The sequence below is a fragment of the Notolabrus celidotus genome, chromosome 17, assembly GCF_009762535.1.
Source record: "Notolabrus celidotus isolate fNotCel1 chromosome 17, fNotCel1.pri, whole genome shotgun sequence".
Lineage (NCBI taxonomy): Eukaryota > Metazoa > Chordata > Actinopteri > Labriformes > Labridae > Notolabrus > Notolabrus celidotus.
Genome location: NC_048288.1, coordinates 649088 through 666525, shown reverse-complemented (window position 1 = coordinate 666525; position 17438 = coordinate 649088). Strand labels below are relative to the sequence as shown.

Sequence of the window (17438 nt, the reverse complement as noted above, 5' to 3'; positions counted from 1 at the left end):
GTAACTGTAATGTGAATGAAAAACACAAACAGGATCTATGGAATGACATATGATTTTCTTTGTTTGTTTTGTTTATTTGGTGTGTTGTTGTTTTTTGGAATTAAGATGATTATTTGAAACACAGAATGTACAGACGTATTTAGACCCTTGCATACTCAATAAAATAAAATTACATATAAAAATAAAAACAGAATAATGAAGCAATTCAACTCTCATATCTACCCTTTTTATTTATTTATTTCAACTCTTCATATTCTTTATGTTAATTTGGTGCTTTAACTTATTTCAATTACACATATTTTATTGTTGTTGGTGTGCATTAGCCTCTATTTTAAAAACCATTTCTGTTTTTTAATGTTTTGCCATTATTTTATTTCTGCTTCTCTCTTGTTTTCAGTCCCTGCAGTCTATTTATCAATGTGCAATTATTACTTCATCTCACTCCTACCATGCTAAATCTGTTTTTCTCCCCACCCTCTCGGTTCTGTACGTTGCTTTTAACCTACGTTACTAGTCTGTGCACATTTCTCACTGTATCACTGGTTTTGTAAATATATTTAAATGTACTTTTTTAGTTCTGTACATACTTTTCTTAAGATATTGCTTATTTACTTTTTTAATTGCTAATAATGTTTTAATTATTAATATTTTATATGCTCTTGTTTACTTCATACTGTTTTGCACTGTCTACTTTGCTGCTGTAACACTCTAAATGTCCCCGTTGTGGGACGAATAAAGGAATCTCTTATCTTAAAGCTCTTTGAACTGCATTTGATTTGTATGAAAGGTGCTCTATAAATGAAGCTTGATTGATTGATTGATTGATTGACTGACTGTGTGTGTAGTGAAGAGCAAAGGCGACACCCCCATCAATCATCACTGAATTAACTAATTATGTAAATTCAACCGCAGGTACGTGTTCACACAGTATTATAGTCCCTAGTTTGGCTCTAAGGACCGATCACAGGTGATGCTTTAAAGCAAAGATTCAGAAGCAGCACCACGCCTCCTCCTGGCACCCTAAAAAACAAAGACTATCACCGTTACCTAGAAACTCTGAATATGAGAGGGCTATTTATTAATACAGTGACACACATGTCAGACTTACCTGAGACTATGCTGTCTCACTGTCCCCCCCTCTCAGCTCGGCTCTTTGTGGACCCTTTGTGTGTCCTTGCCACTGTAACTTGCTAAATGCTGCAGTGCTCTGCTCATGGTGGATTAAGATGAGATCAGACTGAGTCCTGTCTGTAAGAGGGGACTGGATCTGATCCAGTCTTGATGTTGGGTCTTTGTTAATAATAGAACATAGAGTACAGTCTGCTCTGTTTGGAAAGAGTCTGAGGAGAACGTTTGTTGGGATTTGGTGCTTTATGAATAATGATTGATTTGCTTCATAAAACATTATGAAACATTTTTCCTGTTTGTGTTGTTGTACGATCTTTTTGTTTAAGTATTAACAATAATCATCCTTTAAATGCTGTGGTTCATTATTGCATCTATTCCTCTCTGTTGTTGGGTACATGTGGCTCAGTGCTGCTGCAGGTTGTCTTCTCATCAGTAGAAAAATGGTTCAATCCCCTTCTTCTTGGGCTGGACACTGAACCCTGAAAAGCTCCTGAAGGTAAACCTGTTGCTGATCACCAAGGTTGTTATAGTTTTGCATTTCTCATGAGTTTTTATTTTATTTTGTTTTGAATTATTGTTTTCAATTTCTATTTAGTTTTAATTGAGTTTTTAAAGCGGGTCTGCTAGTTTAGTTAAGTTTTTATTAGTCTCAGTATTAGTTTTAGTTGAGTTTTATTAGTCTCAGTATTAGTTTTAGTTGAGTTTTATTAGTCTCAGTATTGTAGTCTTTTTTGTAAAATGGGTTAGTTTTAGTTGAGTTTTATTAGTCTCAGTATTAGTTTGAGTCTTTTTGTGACATGGGTTAGTTTTAGTTGAGTTTTATTAGTCTCAGTATTAGTTTTAGTTGAGTTTTATTAGTCTCAGTATTAGTTTGAGTCTTTTTGTGACATGGGTTAGTTTTAGTTGAGTTCTATTAGTCTCAGTATTAGTTTTAGTTGAGTTTAATTAGTCTCAGTATTAGTTTTAGTTGAGTTTAATTAGTCTCAGTATTAGTTTTAGTTGAGTTTTATTAGTCTCAGTATTAGTTTTAGTTGAGTTTTATTAGTCTCAGTATTAGTTTGAGTCTTTTTGTGACATGGGTTAGTTTTAGTTGAGTTTTATTAGTCTCAGTATTAGTTGTAGTCTTTTTTGTAACATGGGTTAGTTTTAGTTGAGTTCTATTAGTCTCAGTATCAGTTTTAGTTGAGTTTTATTAGTCTCAGTATTAGTTTTAGTTGAGTTCTATTAGTCTCAGTATTAGTTGTAGTTGAGTTCTATTAGTCTCAGTATTAGTTTTAGTTGAGTTTTATTAGTCTCAGTATTAGTTTTAGTTGAGTTCTATTAGTCTCAGTATTAGTTGTAGTTGAGTTCTATTAGTCTCAGTATTAGTTTTAGTTGAGTTCTATTAGTTTCAGTATTAGTTTTAGTTGAGTTTTATTAGTCTCAGTATTAGTTGTAGTCTTTTTTGTAACATGGGTTAGTTTTCATGTGTGAGATTCAAAAAGGTCAGTAAAGGCACCGTGTAAGCTTCCTCCCTCCCGTGATGTTCCTGCGTATGTACTGACCAGCAGCTATCAGGTCGCCGGTTGAAGCGATGCATCAGTGTTTTCTGCAGTCCTCCAGTTGTCATCATGCTGCCTAGCAGGGGGTTAGCTTCTGTTTCAGGGGAAGGGGGCTGGGCGCTCTCCCTTACCTTAACAAGGTAAGTTAGGTTAGCCATCTTATGTGAGTTTGTCAAATGGATTCTAAGATTAGTGGGATTTTTACCCTTGAAAAATGTTGAGTAGAGCTGCTTTCTCCCCACTTTCGGTGCCATTAAGGCTCTGCTAGCAGGTAAAGTGAGGACGCTCTGCAGCAGGTAAAGTGAGGGAGCTCTGCAGCAGGTAAAGTGAGGACGCTCTGGTAGCAGGTTAAGTGTGGACGCTCTGCTAGCAGGTAAAGTGAGGACGCTCTGCTAACAGGTAAAGTGTGGACGCTCTGCTAGCAGGTAAAGTGAGGACGCTCTGCTAGCAGGTAAAGTGTGGACACTCTGCTAGCAGGTAAAGTGTGGACGCTCTGCTAGCAGGTAAAGTGAGGACGCTCTGCTAGCAGGTAAAGTGTGGACACTCTGCTAGCAGGTAAAGTGTGGACACTCTGCTAGCAGGTAAAGTGTGGACGCTCTGCTAGCAGGTAAAGTGTGGACACTCTGCTAGCAGGTAAAGTGTGGACGCTCTGCTAGCAGGTAGAGTGTGGATGCTCTGCTAGCAGGTAAAGTGAGGACGCTCTGCTAGCAGGTAAAGTGTGGACGCTCTGCTAGCAGGTAAAGTGTGGACGCTCTGCTAGCAGGTAAAGTGTGGACACTCTGCTAGCAGATAAAGTGTGGAAGCTCTGCTAGCAGGTAAAGTGAGGACGCTCTGCTAGCAGGTAAAGTGTGGACGCTCTGCTAGCAGGTAAAGTGTGGACGCTCTGCTAGCAGGTAAAGTGTGGACACTCTGCTAGCAGATAAAGTGTGGAAGCTCTGCTAGCAGGTAAAGTGAGGACGCTCTGCTAGCAGGTAAAGTGTGGACGCTCTGCTAGCAGGTAAAGTGTGGACGCTCTGCTAGCAGGTAAAGTGTGGACGCTCTGCTAGCAGGTTAAGTGTGGAGATAGATTGACAAAGCCATTTCTCTATAATTTTAGTTTATTTTAGTTAGTTTTGTAAACTGTATACAGTTAGGTATTGTTTTTTTGTAAAGCCTCATTTTTATTTTTATTTTAGTTAACAAAAAAGTTTTTTCACCTCTTGTTCTCGTTATTTTGTCAGTTTTCGTTAACGATAATAACCTTGGTGCTCACACATTCACAAGCCAACAGAAGCAGTTTGGGGGGTACCGCTCAGCCGCTCCTTCAATATCTGACACACAAGTCTCTGGAGTCCAAGAATATAAGGTTTTATTTATAACATAGCGTTTTCTTTACAAACCACATAACAGTCAACTGTTTAACAATGTGTGTCATTGCAGTATATACAGTCTGAGAATACAAGGGATGATTTACGCCACATGATGGATGGAGGAAGCTTGGCTGTGATCTGCACAGCATCATTTACGTTAGAAAGAAAGGATTGAGTGATTAAATGAAAGAATAAAAAAGAAGAATTAAAAGGTATGCTAGCATCTCAAGCTGTGGAGGGGTGCATGTATACAGGGGAACAGATAAAAAGGCAGCTATAATTCAGCCTACTGTTGATTACTACACATTGGAAATCCTTTCACTTCAAGCACAGGCACAGTTTGGCTCCAGGGAAACACACTGGAATGCAGCAAGTTTATTGGGTGCTCGACCGTTTAGCCTAAAGCTATCACATATTACATGTTCCATTATTAAGACACATTTAGGTACTAAAATAAACTCTTAAGCTTAGAAGCACTGTGAGTCTGTATTTCATTATTCTATGCTGTTACCTTATTGTCCATATCAGAAATGTAAAAGTGAAAAAGAAAACATTCAAGGCAACATCTTATGCTTCAAGACAAGAACAACGACTAGTTATAGTAGCAGAAGACTTGCTGGATTGCGTAGTTGATAAAATACACTTCTTTACACTCTCCTGTAGGGGGCGGACTGGACTAGTAGTCGATGCCCTGTTCGTTGTAATGGGAGCTGTAGTCATCATGGTAACTCCCATGGAACTCCTCCTCCTGGAACTCAGCCTGATAGTCACTATCGCTGATCTCGGAGCCGTTGGTGCCGGTGCCCTGGCTGCCGTTTGTGTGGATGACGGGCTCTGTTGGGGGGGCACAGTACTTGGGGTCATAGACTTGACGACCCAGACCGTACACGCTCATGCCTCTCTGGGATGCCACCTTGTTGGTACCCATTTGGAGGGAGATGGTGGAATTGTCCGCAGGCTGCAGTGCCACCTTCTGGTCAAAGATGTCCCTGCGGGTACCAGGGGCTGACATGCCCGCCTGCAAGAAACCAAAACCATCATCAGGTCCTTTTCACATACATGTCATGTAGAGAGTTCTGTGGATACTTGTGTTAATAAAGGTTCCCTCATGGGTCTTCATCATTCTTCAGGATAACTCAGTAGCAGGTGGTCCAGGTGTGACCCCATCAACAAGAAACACAGAGTCTGTTCGTCAAAGCCACACACTCTGAACACACTGATGCCACTCTTCTATACGCATGTGTATCTTTTCCCAACAGATCAGAAGGGACCATTGTGGTGAAGAAATACTTGATGATTAAACCTTATTCTCTTTCAATCAAAATGATTACATTCATTTGATTTTTCAATCTTTTATCTTTTATTATATTAAGCGGACTCACACAAAATCCAACGTTCCAGTTTGTCCTGTATCTGTATCTGTATGAATGTCAGCAAACTGAACCTCTGACTTCTTACAGCACTGCTCTCACTGAGCCATCAGCTGTCGGACTCCCAGCTGGTGAGAGTTAAAGCTCTGATGATTGGTGGATGGTTAATGTCGATCCAGGTTGCCAATAAAGGAGATTTGGGCTCCTCCTCAACCTCATCAGTTTCTCTAAGTAAATATCTCCCATCTGAAAAACTTCTGCAGACACTTTGATGTTATTCAATGACAAACACAAAAATGTACTATCATTACTACGCCCTCTATCTGACCTCATCTGTACAAAGTTCTGGACAAAATTAGCTTTAGCTTGTTCTTCATTAAATTAAATATTACAATCCAGGAGCAAAGACTGTCACAAACAGTGTCAGGTCAAACCCTATCGCAGTACAGACGGGCAGCAGGCAGGGCTTCACCTGCTCTCCTTCTGAACAATAAAAAGGCAGTAAAGTGGTCTGTATGGAGTCAACTATAAAGAGAACCAAATACTGACACTTACAGCAGAGATCTGCGCTACATGACCTCCTTTAAAGGGTCTCCCAAAGGTAGATGTTCATTTGATGAACCTGTATTAACTTAATGACCTGACCTTGATTCAGTAACAGCAAACTGAACTCTCTCTCTGGGAGAGTTGCATTAAAACAAACCTTTTAATGGAGATGATTCACATATTCTAATCACTCCCTGCCTCTCTTCTCAGTCATGTGTTTTTAATCCTCAGTAAAAGGGATCCTCCACCATGAGAGGTTAAGATTGGTGACTCTCGTTCATAGGTTTCTACCTTCTAACTGTATTTTAAAAGCAAACTCAAGACCTACCTTTTCAGTTTATTTATTTATTTATTCATTTATTCATTTATTTTAAGTATAGCATCTTATTTTCCTTTAATGGTTTAATATTTTAGTGTTTTATTATCTTAGAAAGGTATTTTATTTTGGTGAGTTTAATTTCCTGTGTTGAGTTTTAACATCTTGTTTCCTCCAGTGTTTCCTCATTAAGATATCATGAGAGCGTTTCCTCACTTCCTTCAGAAACTTCTTTTTTATTTTTCATTTATTTATTTTATTTTTATTTTCATTGTTACTATTATTATTATTATTATTATTATTATTATTACTATTACTATTATTATTATTATTATTATTATTATTATTATTACTATTACTATTACTATTATTATTATTATTATTATTACTATTACTATTACTATTATTATTATTATTATTATTACTATTACTATTATTACTATTATTATTATTATTATTATTATTATTATTACTATTATTATTATTATTATTATTATTATATTGTGTCCTTAACCTTAGGATTGAGGTGGGTTTGGGGTTGGGGTTGGGATTAGGATGGGGGGTCTTTTTATTTTTATATATCTCTTTTTTATTGATTCTATTTGAAGTTGTTTTTATGTACAGCACTTTGTGTTACAATGTCATTGCATGAAAAGCGCTTTATAAATAAAGTCTGATTAATTGATTGCTTGATTGACTCCGCCCCCTCCTGGATGCAAACTGAAATGCAGGACTTTGATGAAGCTCTGGGATGCTTCATCTTAAAGTAAAAGACAGGTGCTACAGGTGTGTGCTAAACTGAAGAAGACCCCTCTAGTTTACCAAAGAACACTTTGATGTGTGGATCCTGACGTGTGTTTCTCCTGACCTTCATCTGGACCTGATTAATAAGCCTGAAGCACGCAAACCCTGCAGCAAATGACTGTTCATTAGAACATTAATACACTGAAACGTCTGAACTGATAAACTGTTGTCACCTCCTGTTAATTTACTATCTGACATCTGCACACAGTACAAGACTGAAATGTTAACTATGACGCACATCAGGAGTAATATTTTAATAATTACTATTTTACATGCTCTTGAATAAAGGAATATCTTATCTTATGAACAATAAATGGACGTAGCTGTAATATTATAGAACAATGGAAGGCATGTCAGAATGCATTCATCCCTTCATTAAAGCAGAGGCTCTGTGATGTGATGTGAGGCATGCAGTGTTTATCAGAGTGATGGCTTCATCCAGTGACTTCATGAAGGGAACATTACCTTTTAAATGTTGTGCTGTAACAAATTATTTTAATAGAGGATCTTAACTGCACACAGAGAACTCTGCCACACTGTAATAAGTGAAAGGATGGTCGGGTGCCAACTTAGCCTAACGGATAAAGTCGTACGCCCCTGTAGCGGGCAGTTTGAATCCAGCCTGCGGCCTCATTCACGCTTGTCTTCCCCCCGCTCTCTCCCAGTTCCCTACACTATCCACTGTCCTCTCCTCTACAAATAAAATAAGTCAATAGATGAATAGAATAAATAAACAAAATGAATGAATAAATACATAAAATAAAGTAAAAATACATTTAAAAAAAATTAATAAATAAAATATAGTAAAAAAAATAATTAATCAATTAATTAGATAAAAAAACAAAATAAAGTAAGAATAAATACAAAACAAAGTAAATAAAGTAAAAATAAATAACTAAATAAATAAATGTTAAAATGTTCCAATGTCATTTAGCAGACGCTTTTATCCAAAGCGATGTACATACGAGAACAAGAACAACACAAGCAAAGATCTAGACAAGATGAAACAAGATCAGTAAGAGTAACAAAGAGCTTCAAGTCCATTTGGATGCAGGTACTGCCAAGCAGTGTAAAGGCAATGCACAAAAGTAAATCTTTTTTTTTTTTTTAATAAAACAAGGAACATCTACAATGAAGCAACCAAACAATTTAAGACCTTCCATTATCATCATCAACAATTAACATCACCACAATAATGACCAAAGTACAAAGTGCTGGGTCACTCAAGACCTGAACACAGAATCCCAGAGTAGAGCAGGACAGTGTGAGTCATCTGTAGCAGGAAGACATGATCTGCCACTGGGGACAACAGTGGAGAACAGTCTAGCTAAGTGCATAGTGCTTCTTAAAGAGCTGGGTCTTTAGCTGTCTTTTGAAAGTAGAGAGGGACTCTGCAGATCAAATGGAGTTGGTCAATTCATTCCACCATTTAGGGACAACAGAAGAGAAGAGTCCAGCTAGTGAATAAATAAATAAGAGTAAGGGTGGTGCTTTTCAGCCCATTTAAAGCTAAAACTAACCATAACCTGCTCAAGACCAGAATAGCGTAAATCATCTCACAACACCAACGTGTGTAACGTGTTTATAATTCTAATGGCTTATTCTTTTCTATATATTAGACTCTCCATATAAAGCTGGAGAAAGAGTGTAGTACCCCTGTCCCCAGTCTGTATTCAAATGGTGTAATAACTATAAGCGTTTTTCAACCGGAGGAACTTTACCCCTGAACTGCGTGCGTTTCGACTGGTGGACCCAGGGTCTAAATCTAGTTCAGGGGTAGATAATCTCCCCCCTGAAAAGCCCCTGCTAGGGGGGTAGTACTTTTCAAAGGTACCAGGACTTTCAGGGGGCAGGGCCTGCAATGCTGAACGTGTCTGATTGGTAGATTAACCTGAGTGTTTTTATTCCTCCCTCCGTCCACAATAACATCACACACATCTGTGATTCTCTTGATTTCTCTTTCTTTCATTAGTTTTGATTTGTTCTATCTTTTTTGTATGTGTGTGTACTTTTCAAAAGAAGAAGCTGTGATTCTCTTGATTTAGCAGCTTGTAACAGTAGTCTTCTCTCAGCCCACCGTGAATGCGTCTCTCCCGGTGTTCCGGTTTTAAAAGTGACCCTGTAAACTGGAGACCTTCAGCTGAACGTGTCAGTGTTTGTGGAGTTTACACAGCTGTTGAAACACAGAGGGAGTTCCTGGGAATGCAAACTAGTTTAGTTTTTATTAAGATTTCAAAATATCCTCATCAGATATTTAATGATGGTCTAAAGACGTTTATGAGGGATGCATCCGGCTGAAAGTCTCCAGTTAACAGGGTCGCTGTTTAAACCAAAACACCGGCCGATCTCTGCCACGGCTTTTTGAGTTCAAAAGGATTTTAAAGCCGTGTTGAAACGTCTTTGCTACTCGCGCTTATCTCCTCTCACGTGTTGATTCAGTGAATCCATCTGTGATGAAATATAGCACCATCTAAAACAGACCAGCTGAGTCTCTTCATGCTAACAGGCTAACTGTTGTGTTGCTCATAATGGTACCTGCCTGTCCATCTGCTTCTATGGTGTCATCAGTGATGAATGGCATTCCTCTTTGTTTTACTGCCCTCTACTGGTCTGGTGGTAGTGCATTTACTTTTTTTTTCTCCATACATCACTGGCATGATTTACACAATCTACCCGGGACTTCAGCCCGCGGTCGAACGCAGACAACAATGGGGGCACAGGAACCTTTTAGTTCAGGGGAAAGTAGTTCTGGGGGCTAAAAGACCCAAGACCTCTTGGTCTAAATGCACCTTTAGACTATAGTTTCTTTCAAAATAAAGATATTGAATATATGCAGCATTAAAAGAGGAGTGGCTTCTGACCTGGCTGGCCCCTTTGTTGGTTCCCATCTGCAGGCTGATCGTGGTCTGGTCGTACGGCTTGTCTGTCTGGGTCTTTGGATCATACAGGTGTCTCCGGGTCCCATAAGCTGTCATTCCAGCCTGACTTGCACACTTGTTTGTTCCCATCTGAAGACAAAAGTTGGTCATTAACACATCAGTCCAGCTTCTTTACAATGACCCTGACACTGAACAGTTGAGGGTTTGAACTGAGGTGAGATTAAACAGAAGGTTCAGCTGGTCAGTATCTGAGGACCTTGTGTAGTCTGGATAAATGGAGGGTTTTAGAGTAATGTGACCATTAAAACCTCAGGAGAAATAAACTCTAGGAAACAGTGAAGATATTTGTATGATCAGCTCTTCAGCAGTGATCTTTAGGAGGTACCTGCAGTCCAATGACACACTGTCCAGCCTTGATCTTCTCGTTGTCAAAGTGCCGAGCTTGTTTGTCTGCATATTTCACCCCGATATCGATCTTTGTGTCCATACCTTTGGTCTTTGCCTAACAGAGAGGGGATGCTTTTCAACAAACTGGTGCAACATTACATCTGTTCCCCTGAAACAATCAAACATGTGTTCCTATGTACAGAAGGACCCGCTGGACTCTGTTTGTTCACTCACCATGCTGGCCAGGGCGAGCAGTGTGGTCTGGACTTGAGTCATATTCCCATTTTCAAACAGGTCATTGGCCTCAAAGATGTCATTGGGCTTCAGGCCATAGGTCAGGATGGCTTTGATGAAGTTCCCAAGGTTTTCCAGCTGCAGAGAGAGGGACACAAGAGAAGTGAAGAGAGGGAGTCCAGATAAAGAAGAGGCAGTTCAGACAATGAGTTCTGTATCCAGCAGCTTCATGAAGGAGTCCACTGTGACGGATGTTTCATGAGCTGAAGAACACTTGAGCCAACTCCTGAGCCATGAAACCTGCTTATAGGTATCTGTAATGTTACAGCATCAGATCACCTTACCTTGTGCCAGTTCAGCTGTGAAAGGTTGATTCTCTTCACTGAAGCAGGCTGCAGCTTATTGATAAGTCTAAGAGAGACAGAGAAGCATTCATGTGTCAGAAAATACAATCCACAGTAAAGGACACATAAGAGCACAGGTTTAGTCCTATCCCCTTTACAGGGAGCCTTCATTTGTGAGTAATTCATGCACCAGAAGGACGTCACTGGAGACATCCAACATGTCAGCTGTGGATCAGAGACACACTCAAGGTTTTTCAGGGATATTTTTACCAAGTTTGAAAAAGTTTCAAATTGTTCTTGAAACTTCAAGAGGAATAGTTAGTGGATTGATGTAGAACTAATTAATATTTCATTACTTCATTTATAGTCAAATCATGTTGAAAATGTGTGAAAATCAAAACTGATACAGCAGGTATATAAGGACATTTATTTACAGACCTGTCAATCATCATTTTATTACATTTCATACAATATGCATTGAAGCAACATACAGTCTTCATTATTTAAGAACATGTTTAAATGACATAATGAGATATATTTAGAGTAGAAATTGAGATATTTATAATCTATATTGTATTTTTATATGTAACCTGCTGTATCATGATGATTGATGACTGGTTGAATGTTGCTATGACTCCCTAATAAATTATTATCTTTTGCTCACTGATTTCATCTAAAAAATGAACAATTCAATTTATTTATTGATTGATTCATTTCAATATTTAGTTTACATTACTTTAGCCCTTATTACTGTATATTATATATTAGAAAGGGGTGGGGGTTATTATTATTCATTACTCACTGTTCAGTTGTGATGGTGTGCTCAACGCAACCCAGCTTTGTTAGATTAAACTAGTATGTGTTAGATTAAACTATTCTGTATTAAATCAGTGTTTTGCAGAATAGATCCGGATAGATCAGGACAGCAGATCATCAACTGATCATTTTTATTTTTATTAAACATAATTTAATCTTCACCTCGATTTGATGAATGCAAAAAGCTCAGTTTAGTAATCTCACTGTGTTTAGATGAGCAAGGACAAACTTCCTTTAATAGGCAGAAACCTCCAGCAGGACCAGACTCATGTTAGACACACATCTGCTGAGACCGTGTTGGAGAGAGGGATAGAGGGAGATGAAGAAGTCACCTCCGTATACCCTTTGCTTCCTGGATGGTTTGCAGAGAAAAGGTAGAAATGATGATGTAATGATTGTTCTTTTATTTTATTTTCCAGGAGAACAGATGGATCATCTGAAAGCTATATTGTGGCAGAGCTGTCTCTCTTCATTATGACCACAACCACCATCACTGCAGTCTGCTTTACAGGGGACCAAGCAGCTCTACAACCAGTCTCACACTTCTTCTTCTTCTTCTTCTTCTTCTTCTTCTTCTTCTTCTTCTTCTTCTTCTTCTTCTTCTTCTTCTTCTTCTTCTTCTTCTTCTTCTTCTTCTTCTTCTTCTTCTTCTTCTTCTTCTTCTTCTTCTTCTTCTTCTTCTTCTTCTTCTTCTTCTTCTTCTTCTTCTTCTCCTCCTCAGGAAACACATCATCATGTCTTACTTCAGGCAGGATCCTTCTTTCTTTCTTTCTTTTTTTATATATTTCTGGTTTGTGTCATGTTTGTCACAAACTGTCAAATATTCATGCAATTTATTCTTGCAGCAAAAGAAAAGAAAGAAAACCTTTTTCTTCTGTGCTTGTGACTGTGTGCATGCAACCATCACTATCCCTCTTAGAACTCTGGCCTATCTTTTATTGACAGCTAATATCATGTTCTGTAAAAGAGGGCGTGCACACCTAGGTGGGCCAAAAAAATATATATATAAGAGAAAGTGAAAGAAAGATTACATAAGGATATACAAAGGGACAGGGAGAGAGAAGGAGAGAGAGACCTAACACACTTAGATGGAGAGGGACCATCTCACCATGATGCCAAAAAAAGTCAGTGGGGTGATACTAATGATTAAGCAACCCTTAGTGTCCACAATCATTACTGAAGCTTGGGTCACAGAGGGTTGCCGCCGTGCTGGGTTCTATTTGGGTAACAAGACCACCACTGGTGCAGATGAAACCACTTGGGTCAGATCAGCCGAGTGGTTCGGCCCGGCACCCGGGCCGCGAGAGCAGTCAGACCGAAGGACCCAACCCGCCGCGGGAGACCCAGGCCAGGGGACAAGCCAAGGACCCAGACCGGAAGCAAACAGGTTCCGCCGGAGCACCCAGGGCGACCCCCAGGTCACCCAGCAGGAGGAAAGGGGGGAAAGATCCCGCAGCCCCCCCAAGGGACACCCCCACAACACCGCCCCCACAGCCCCCCAAGACGGAGCCAAAGGAGCCACCAGGGCCGAGGGGGCCCGGCACCAGGAGCAGACAGCCAGGCAGACGGGCAGGACCAGGACCAGAGCCCGCCAACCGGCGCGCCGGAGAGGGGGGAGGGCGGAGGCGGAAGGGCCAATCCCCCCCGCCCCCCCCAGCCACGCCCCCCAGCCACGCCCTGCGACTGATGGACCAGGCCGCGGGGGCATGGAGGGACACCCCAATGGCTGCCGTAGTAACACCCCCACAGCTGCGCGCCACCCCACCCCCCAAAGAGGACCGCGAGGGAACCCCCGGGAAAACCGGCCCCGAGGGCAGCCGCGGACCAGGCCCCCACAGGGGAGGGGGCAGCAGGGGGGCGAAGGGTGACAGGGACACCAGCCACCCACCCAGCCCCGATGGACCCCCAACGAGTAGGGCCGAGCCAAACACTAAGCTCTACAACTAGTCTCACAGTTCTTCTTCTTCTTCTTCTTCTTCTTCTTCTTCTTCTTCTTCTTCTTCTTCTCAGGAAACACATCATCATGTCTTACTTCAGGCCTGATCCCTCTTTCTGAGGATGAACATTCAAAGCTAAAAGTCTACCAATCATCATAAACCCATCCTCCCTATGCAGCTACGTCTGCCACTACCTATAACTCATCCACTGATTATATTCTCACCAAGTTTAAGTTGGAGTCTACCTCTATGTCTGTGCAGTGACTTATTGAAGTTCTGAATAATCCATCACGTTTAATTCACTCATTAATTCTTTCTTCCTTTCTTTTTCCTGTAGTTTAAAAACAGAAGCAGCCTGAGTCAGCAGCTAGGGCAAAGAAAATCTGTTGAAGCAATAACAAGACACACACACACATGCACGCATGCACACACACACACGCACCCACAGTCACTTACTCGCAGAGGATGACTCCGTCCTTTAGGCCTTTCTGAAAGTTTTCTCCGATAGTCATCCCTGTTACCTCCTCGATCCAGAAACGGAGCTCCTCCTCCTTCTGTAGGTCGTATTTCTGAGCAATCTGAAACACAAACAGGTCACGTCAGGCTCAGTGAACTAGCCTTTCATTTGGAGAGAGTCACATAGATGTCCTGAAGCTCTACTGAGGAATCCTCTTCTTCTGAAGCAGGCTCAAGAAGGAAGTCATTCATTGAAAACAAAGACACTGATGGACATGAGGAGGATAGTAGACCTGATACTGATACGAGCTGGATCAAAACCAGGCTTACCATTAACAAACACATTTACTGCATCATCATAAGTTTGATGATCAGCATGCAACGTGATCCATCAGTCATCCGTGGCATGACACTACCTGAGGCAGAGACGCTGCAGGCTCCACAGTTTGGAGCCTCATCATGGTGTCATCACCAGGAACAAGCAGAGCATGTTTTCACACTCTATCTAAAGAGTCAAAGACTTCAGGAGAAGCTTCCCTCAGCTGACTGATCTCTGTTTAATAATGTTCCAGGATTCTGTCTCTACAGAGCAGAGCCACTTAGCAGGACATCTTTAAGCTGTTTGATTAAACACGAACAAGCGACACGTGACATGATGAAAAACAACATCAACGTACTCACTTCTCCTCTCCAGTTTATTCTCTTTCACTCATCTGTTGACACTGTGTTCAATAACATCTAGCACTGGGTGCTCAAAGTGCATGACTCTGTCTCCGTCTGCACTTGATTTCAAATACCTTTTATTGAAATCATGAACAATAACCCAGAGGTTATTATAAGATCTATAAATGAAGGATGAGTAGTTTTCATCTTGGATAGGATGGTAAAACAGAACACTGTGACTACCACAGCATGGGAGACATGGACATGTGTGAGAGGCCAACTCAGGCACATTTCAGAAGAAGAATATTCCAGAGTGCTGGTCTGAGATCAGCCGGAGTAACGGACAAATTCCACCAGATCTGTGTCCGGTCTGTCTCCGATTCGTCACAGCACCGGATCTGATAGGTTTCTATTCTAGTCAATGTGTTAACTTCCACTGGATCCGCTCCGTTATGTTCCAGCTGCAACTCTGATCCAGCAGGTCGGAGTCCTCCAGATCAGATACACAAGACTCCGGATGCCGGAGCACGACGCATCAATCTCAACAGAGCAGATGGAGCGGGACAGGAAGTCAGGTTTCACCAAAACAAAATGAAAACATCCGGTTAATTTTCAGAATCAAACACTCTGTGTTATCACCAGATCGTATTTCACTTAACTACAACAACAAACCAAAGTCATGATGAGCGGAGCCAGGCCTGGAGTCAACAGGTCAGAGGTTTTCAGAGGACCAGAAAGACAACATGGATGAGGAGAGGAGGAGGAGGAGAATCCTTGATTCAGTGATTATCACGGGAAAACCTCGGTCACATGACTCCAGCTGTCCGGAGGTCCTGCTCCGTGCTGCGTTCTGAAAACACAACCAGTGGATGTTGACAGACTAGAGAGCACGGAGCCGGACCGGACGCGGATATGGTGGTAGTCCTGTCGAAGTCAGCTCGACAGGTAGTCCTGTCGAAGTCAGCTCGACAGGTAGTCCTGTCGAAGTCAGCTCTACAGCTCCAGGTAGGTCGGGTCTAAGGTAAGTGAACTTCTCCCTTAATTTCTGTGAGTGTCTGTTGCACATGAAGACCAAAACTCCTGCACGTCATATTTCTCTCTCAGCTGCTGGAGCATTGAAGCAGTCAGTTTATCTGCTTACAGATCTAACTGAACCTAAACCTGCATCACTCACCTTCACTGGAAAACTCTTGAGGTGCATACTTTCATTGTGAAAATCCAAAGTGAGTGCAGTCTCCTCCAGATCATCCAGAAGGATTTTAGCCTTAGCGCTTCCATCAAACCCTTACAGCATTTCACTGAGTTCCTCACAATCTAGAGCATCTGAGATCTCTTCAGTTTGAGTTCATGGCTTCATTATCAGGGGAAACACAATGTTAGTATAACTTGTCCTACCCTTAGCTCTGTATGTTATTGAGGACATGAGCTAAACTGTTCATAAGGAGGAGGATGGAGTTCAAGGTGGGATCCTCCCCTCAAAATATCAGAACAGTAGCAATGAATGAATGAATGAATGAGTTTTTTTGTCTCTGTGTCTTTAACAACAGGGGAAAAACCCCAGTGTTGGGCCAAGAAGCTGGAGTGACGGGGGGAGGGGCTCTTCCCCTCTTTTTCCAGTGGTTCTTCCTGCTGAGAGAGAATGCAGAGAACTCTCAGGGAGGAAAAAAGAGGGAGTGGAAAAAGGGATCTGGATCTCCTGATAGAACCATGAAACAACAGCTCTGACCTGAATAGAAGACATAACGTCAGGGAACAGTAGAGCTGTCTTTCACTCAGGGTTTGGTACTGAAATATGCATTATAACAGAAGAGAGCAACACTTATCTGTTAAAGGGACATTTCAGTGTTTTTGAACTGGGGTTATTTGAGTTTGAAGTCACTAGTCATTGTACTAGACACAACAGATGACGCTCAGCTCGGCCCCTTTAAAGAGACATTGCAGGAGAAACAGAACGCAAGCTGGGCTAAAGTTTCTGCAGACCGGGTAAATGGACTTATACTTCTATATCTCTTTTCTTTCTGAACACTCAAAGCTCTTTTACTCGTCACATTCACCCATTCACAGCACATTCACTCTCTGATGGTAGAGGCTGCTATAGTAGGGGACCATCAGTGTTAATCTCATTTATACACATTCACACACCGCTGAACAACAGAGGGAGCAGTTTGGGGTTCAGTGTCTTGCCCGAGGACACTTCAGCATGTGACTGCAGGAGCTGGGATCAAACCGCCAACAGTTCACACACCTGCACCACCAGGTAACTCAGGATATCTCCTGCTCTCCAGTTTAGATCTGAGTTTCTCCTCTTTTTCCTCTGGTGCATTGAATCCTCTTCTCTTCTGTAGAGAAGGACCTGCAAAGTCTGCAACGCTTCCTCTCACCTGCGGTGTCCCTCAAGGGTCTGTACTTGGTCCATTGCTCTTCACAATATACATGCTCCCCCTTGGTCATATCATCAGCCAGTATGAACTTTCATTCCATTCTTATGCCGACGACACCCAGCTGTACATCAAAACCAACTCAACTGCTCCATCACCTCTCTCAACACTCACCACCTGCCTGGAGGAGATAAAGGCGTGGATGAGCCAAAATTTCCTTCAATTAAACTGCTCCAAATCCGAAGCCATACTTATTGGCACCCCCCACCAGGTCCAATCATCCCCCATAA

The 17438-nt window shown here is 41.3% G+C and overlaps 1 protein-coding gene across 1 annotated transcript in view; it reads right to left on the bottom strand.

The window, feature by feature from the left end:
• Positions 1-3995: 3995 nt before the first annotated feature.
• Positions 3996-17438, bottom strand: part of LOC117829166 (calponin-3-like) — a 34011-nt gene continuing 20568 nt past the window's right edge. Inside the window, exons 2-7 of the mRNA XM_034706748.1 lie at positions 14108-14229; positions 10899-10965; positions 10555-10692; positions 10319-10435; positions 9916-10062; positions 3996-5036 (exon numbers count right to left, since the gene is read on the bottom strand). Coding sequence (XP_034562639.1) covers positions 4695-5036; positions 9916-10062; positions 10319-10435; positions 10555-10692; positions 10899-10965; positions 14108-14229 — 933 coding nt within the window. The 3' untranslated portion in view covers positions 3996-4694. The remainder of the gene's footprint in view (positions 5037-9915; positions 10063-10318; positions 10436-10554; positions 10693-10898; positions 10966-14107; positions 14230-17438) is intronic.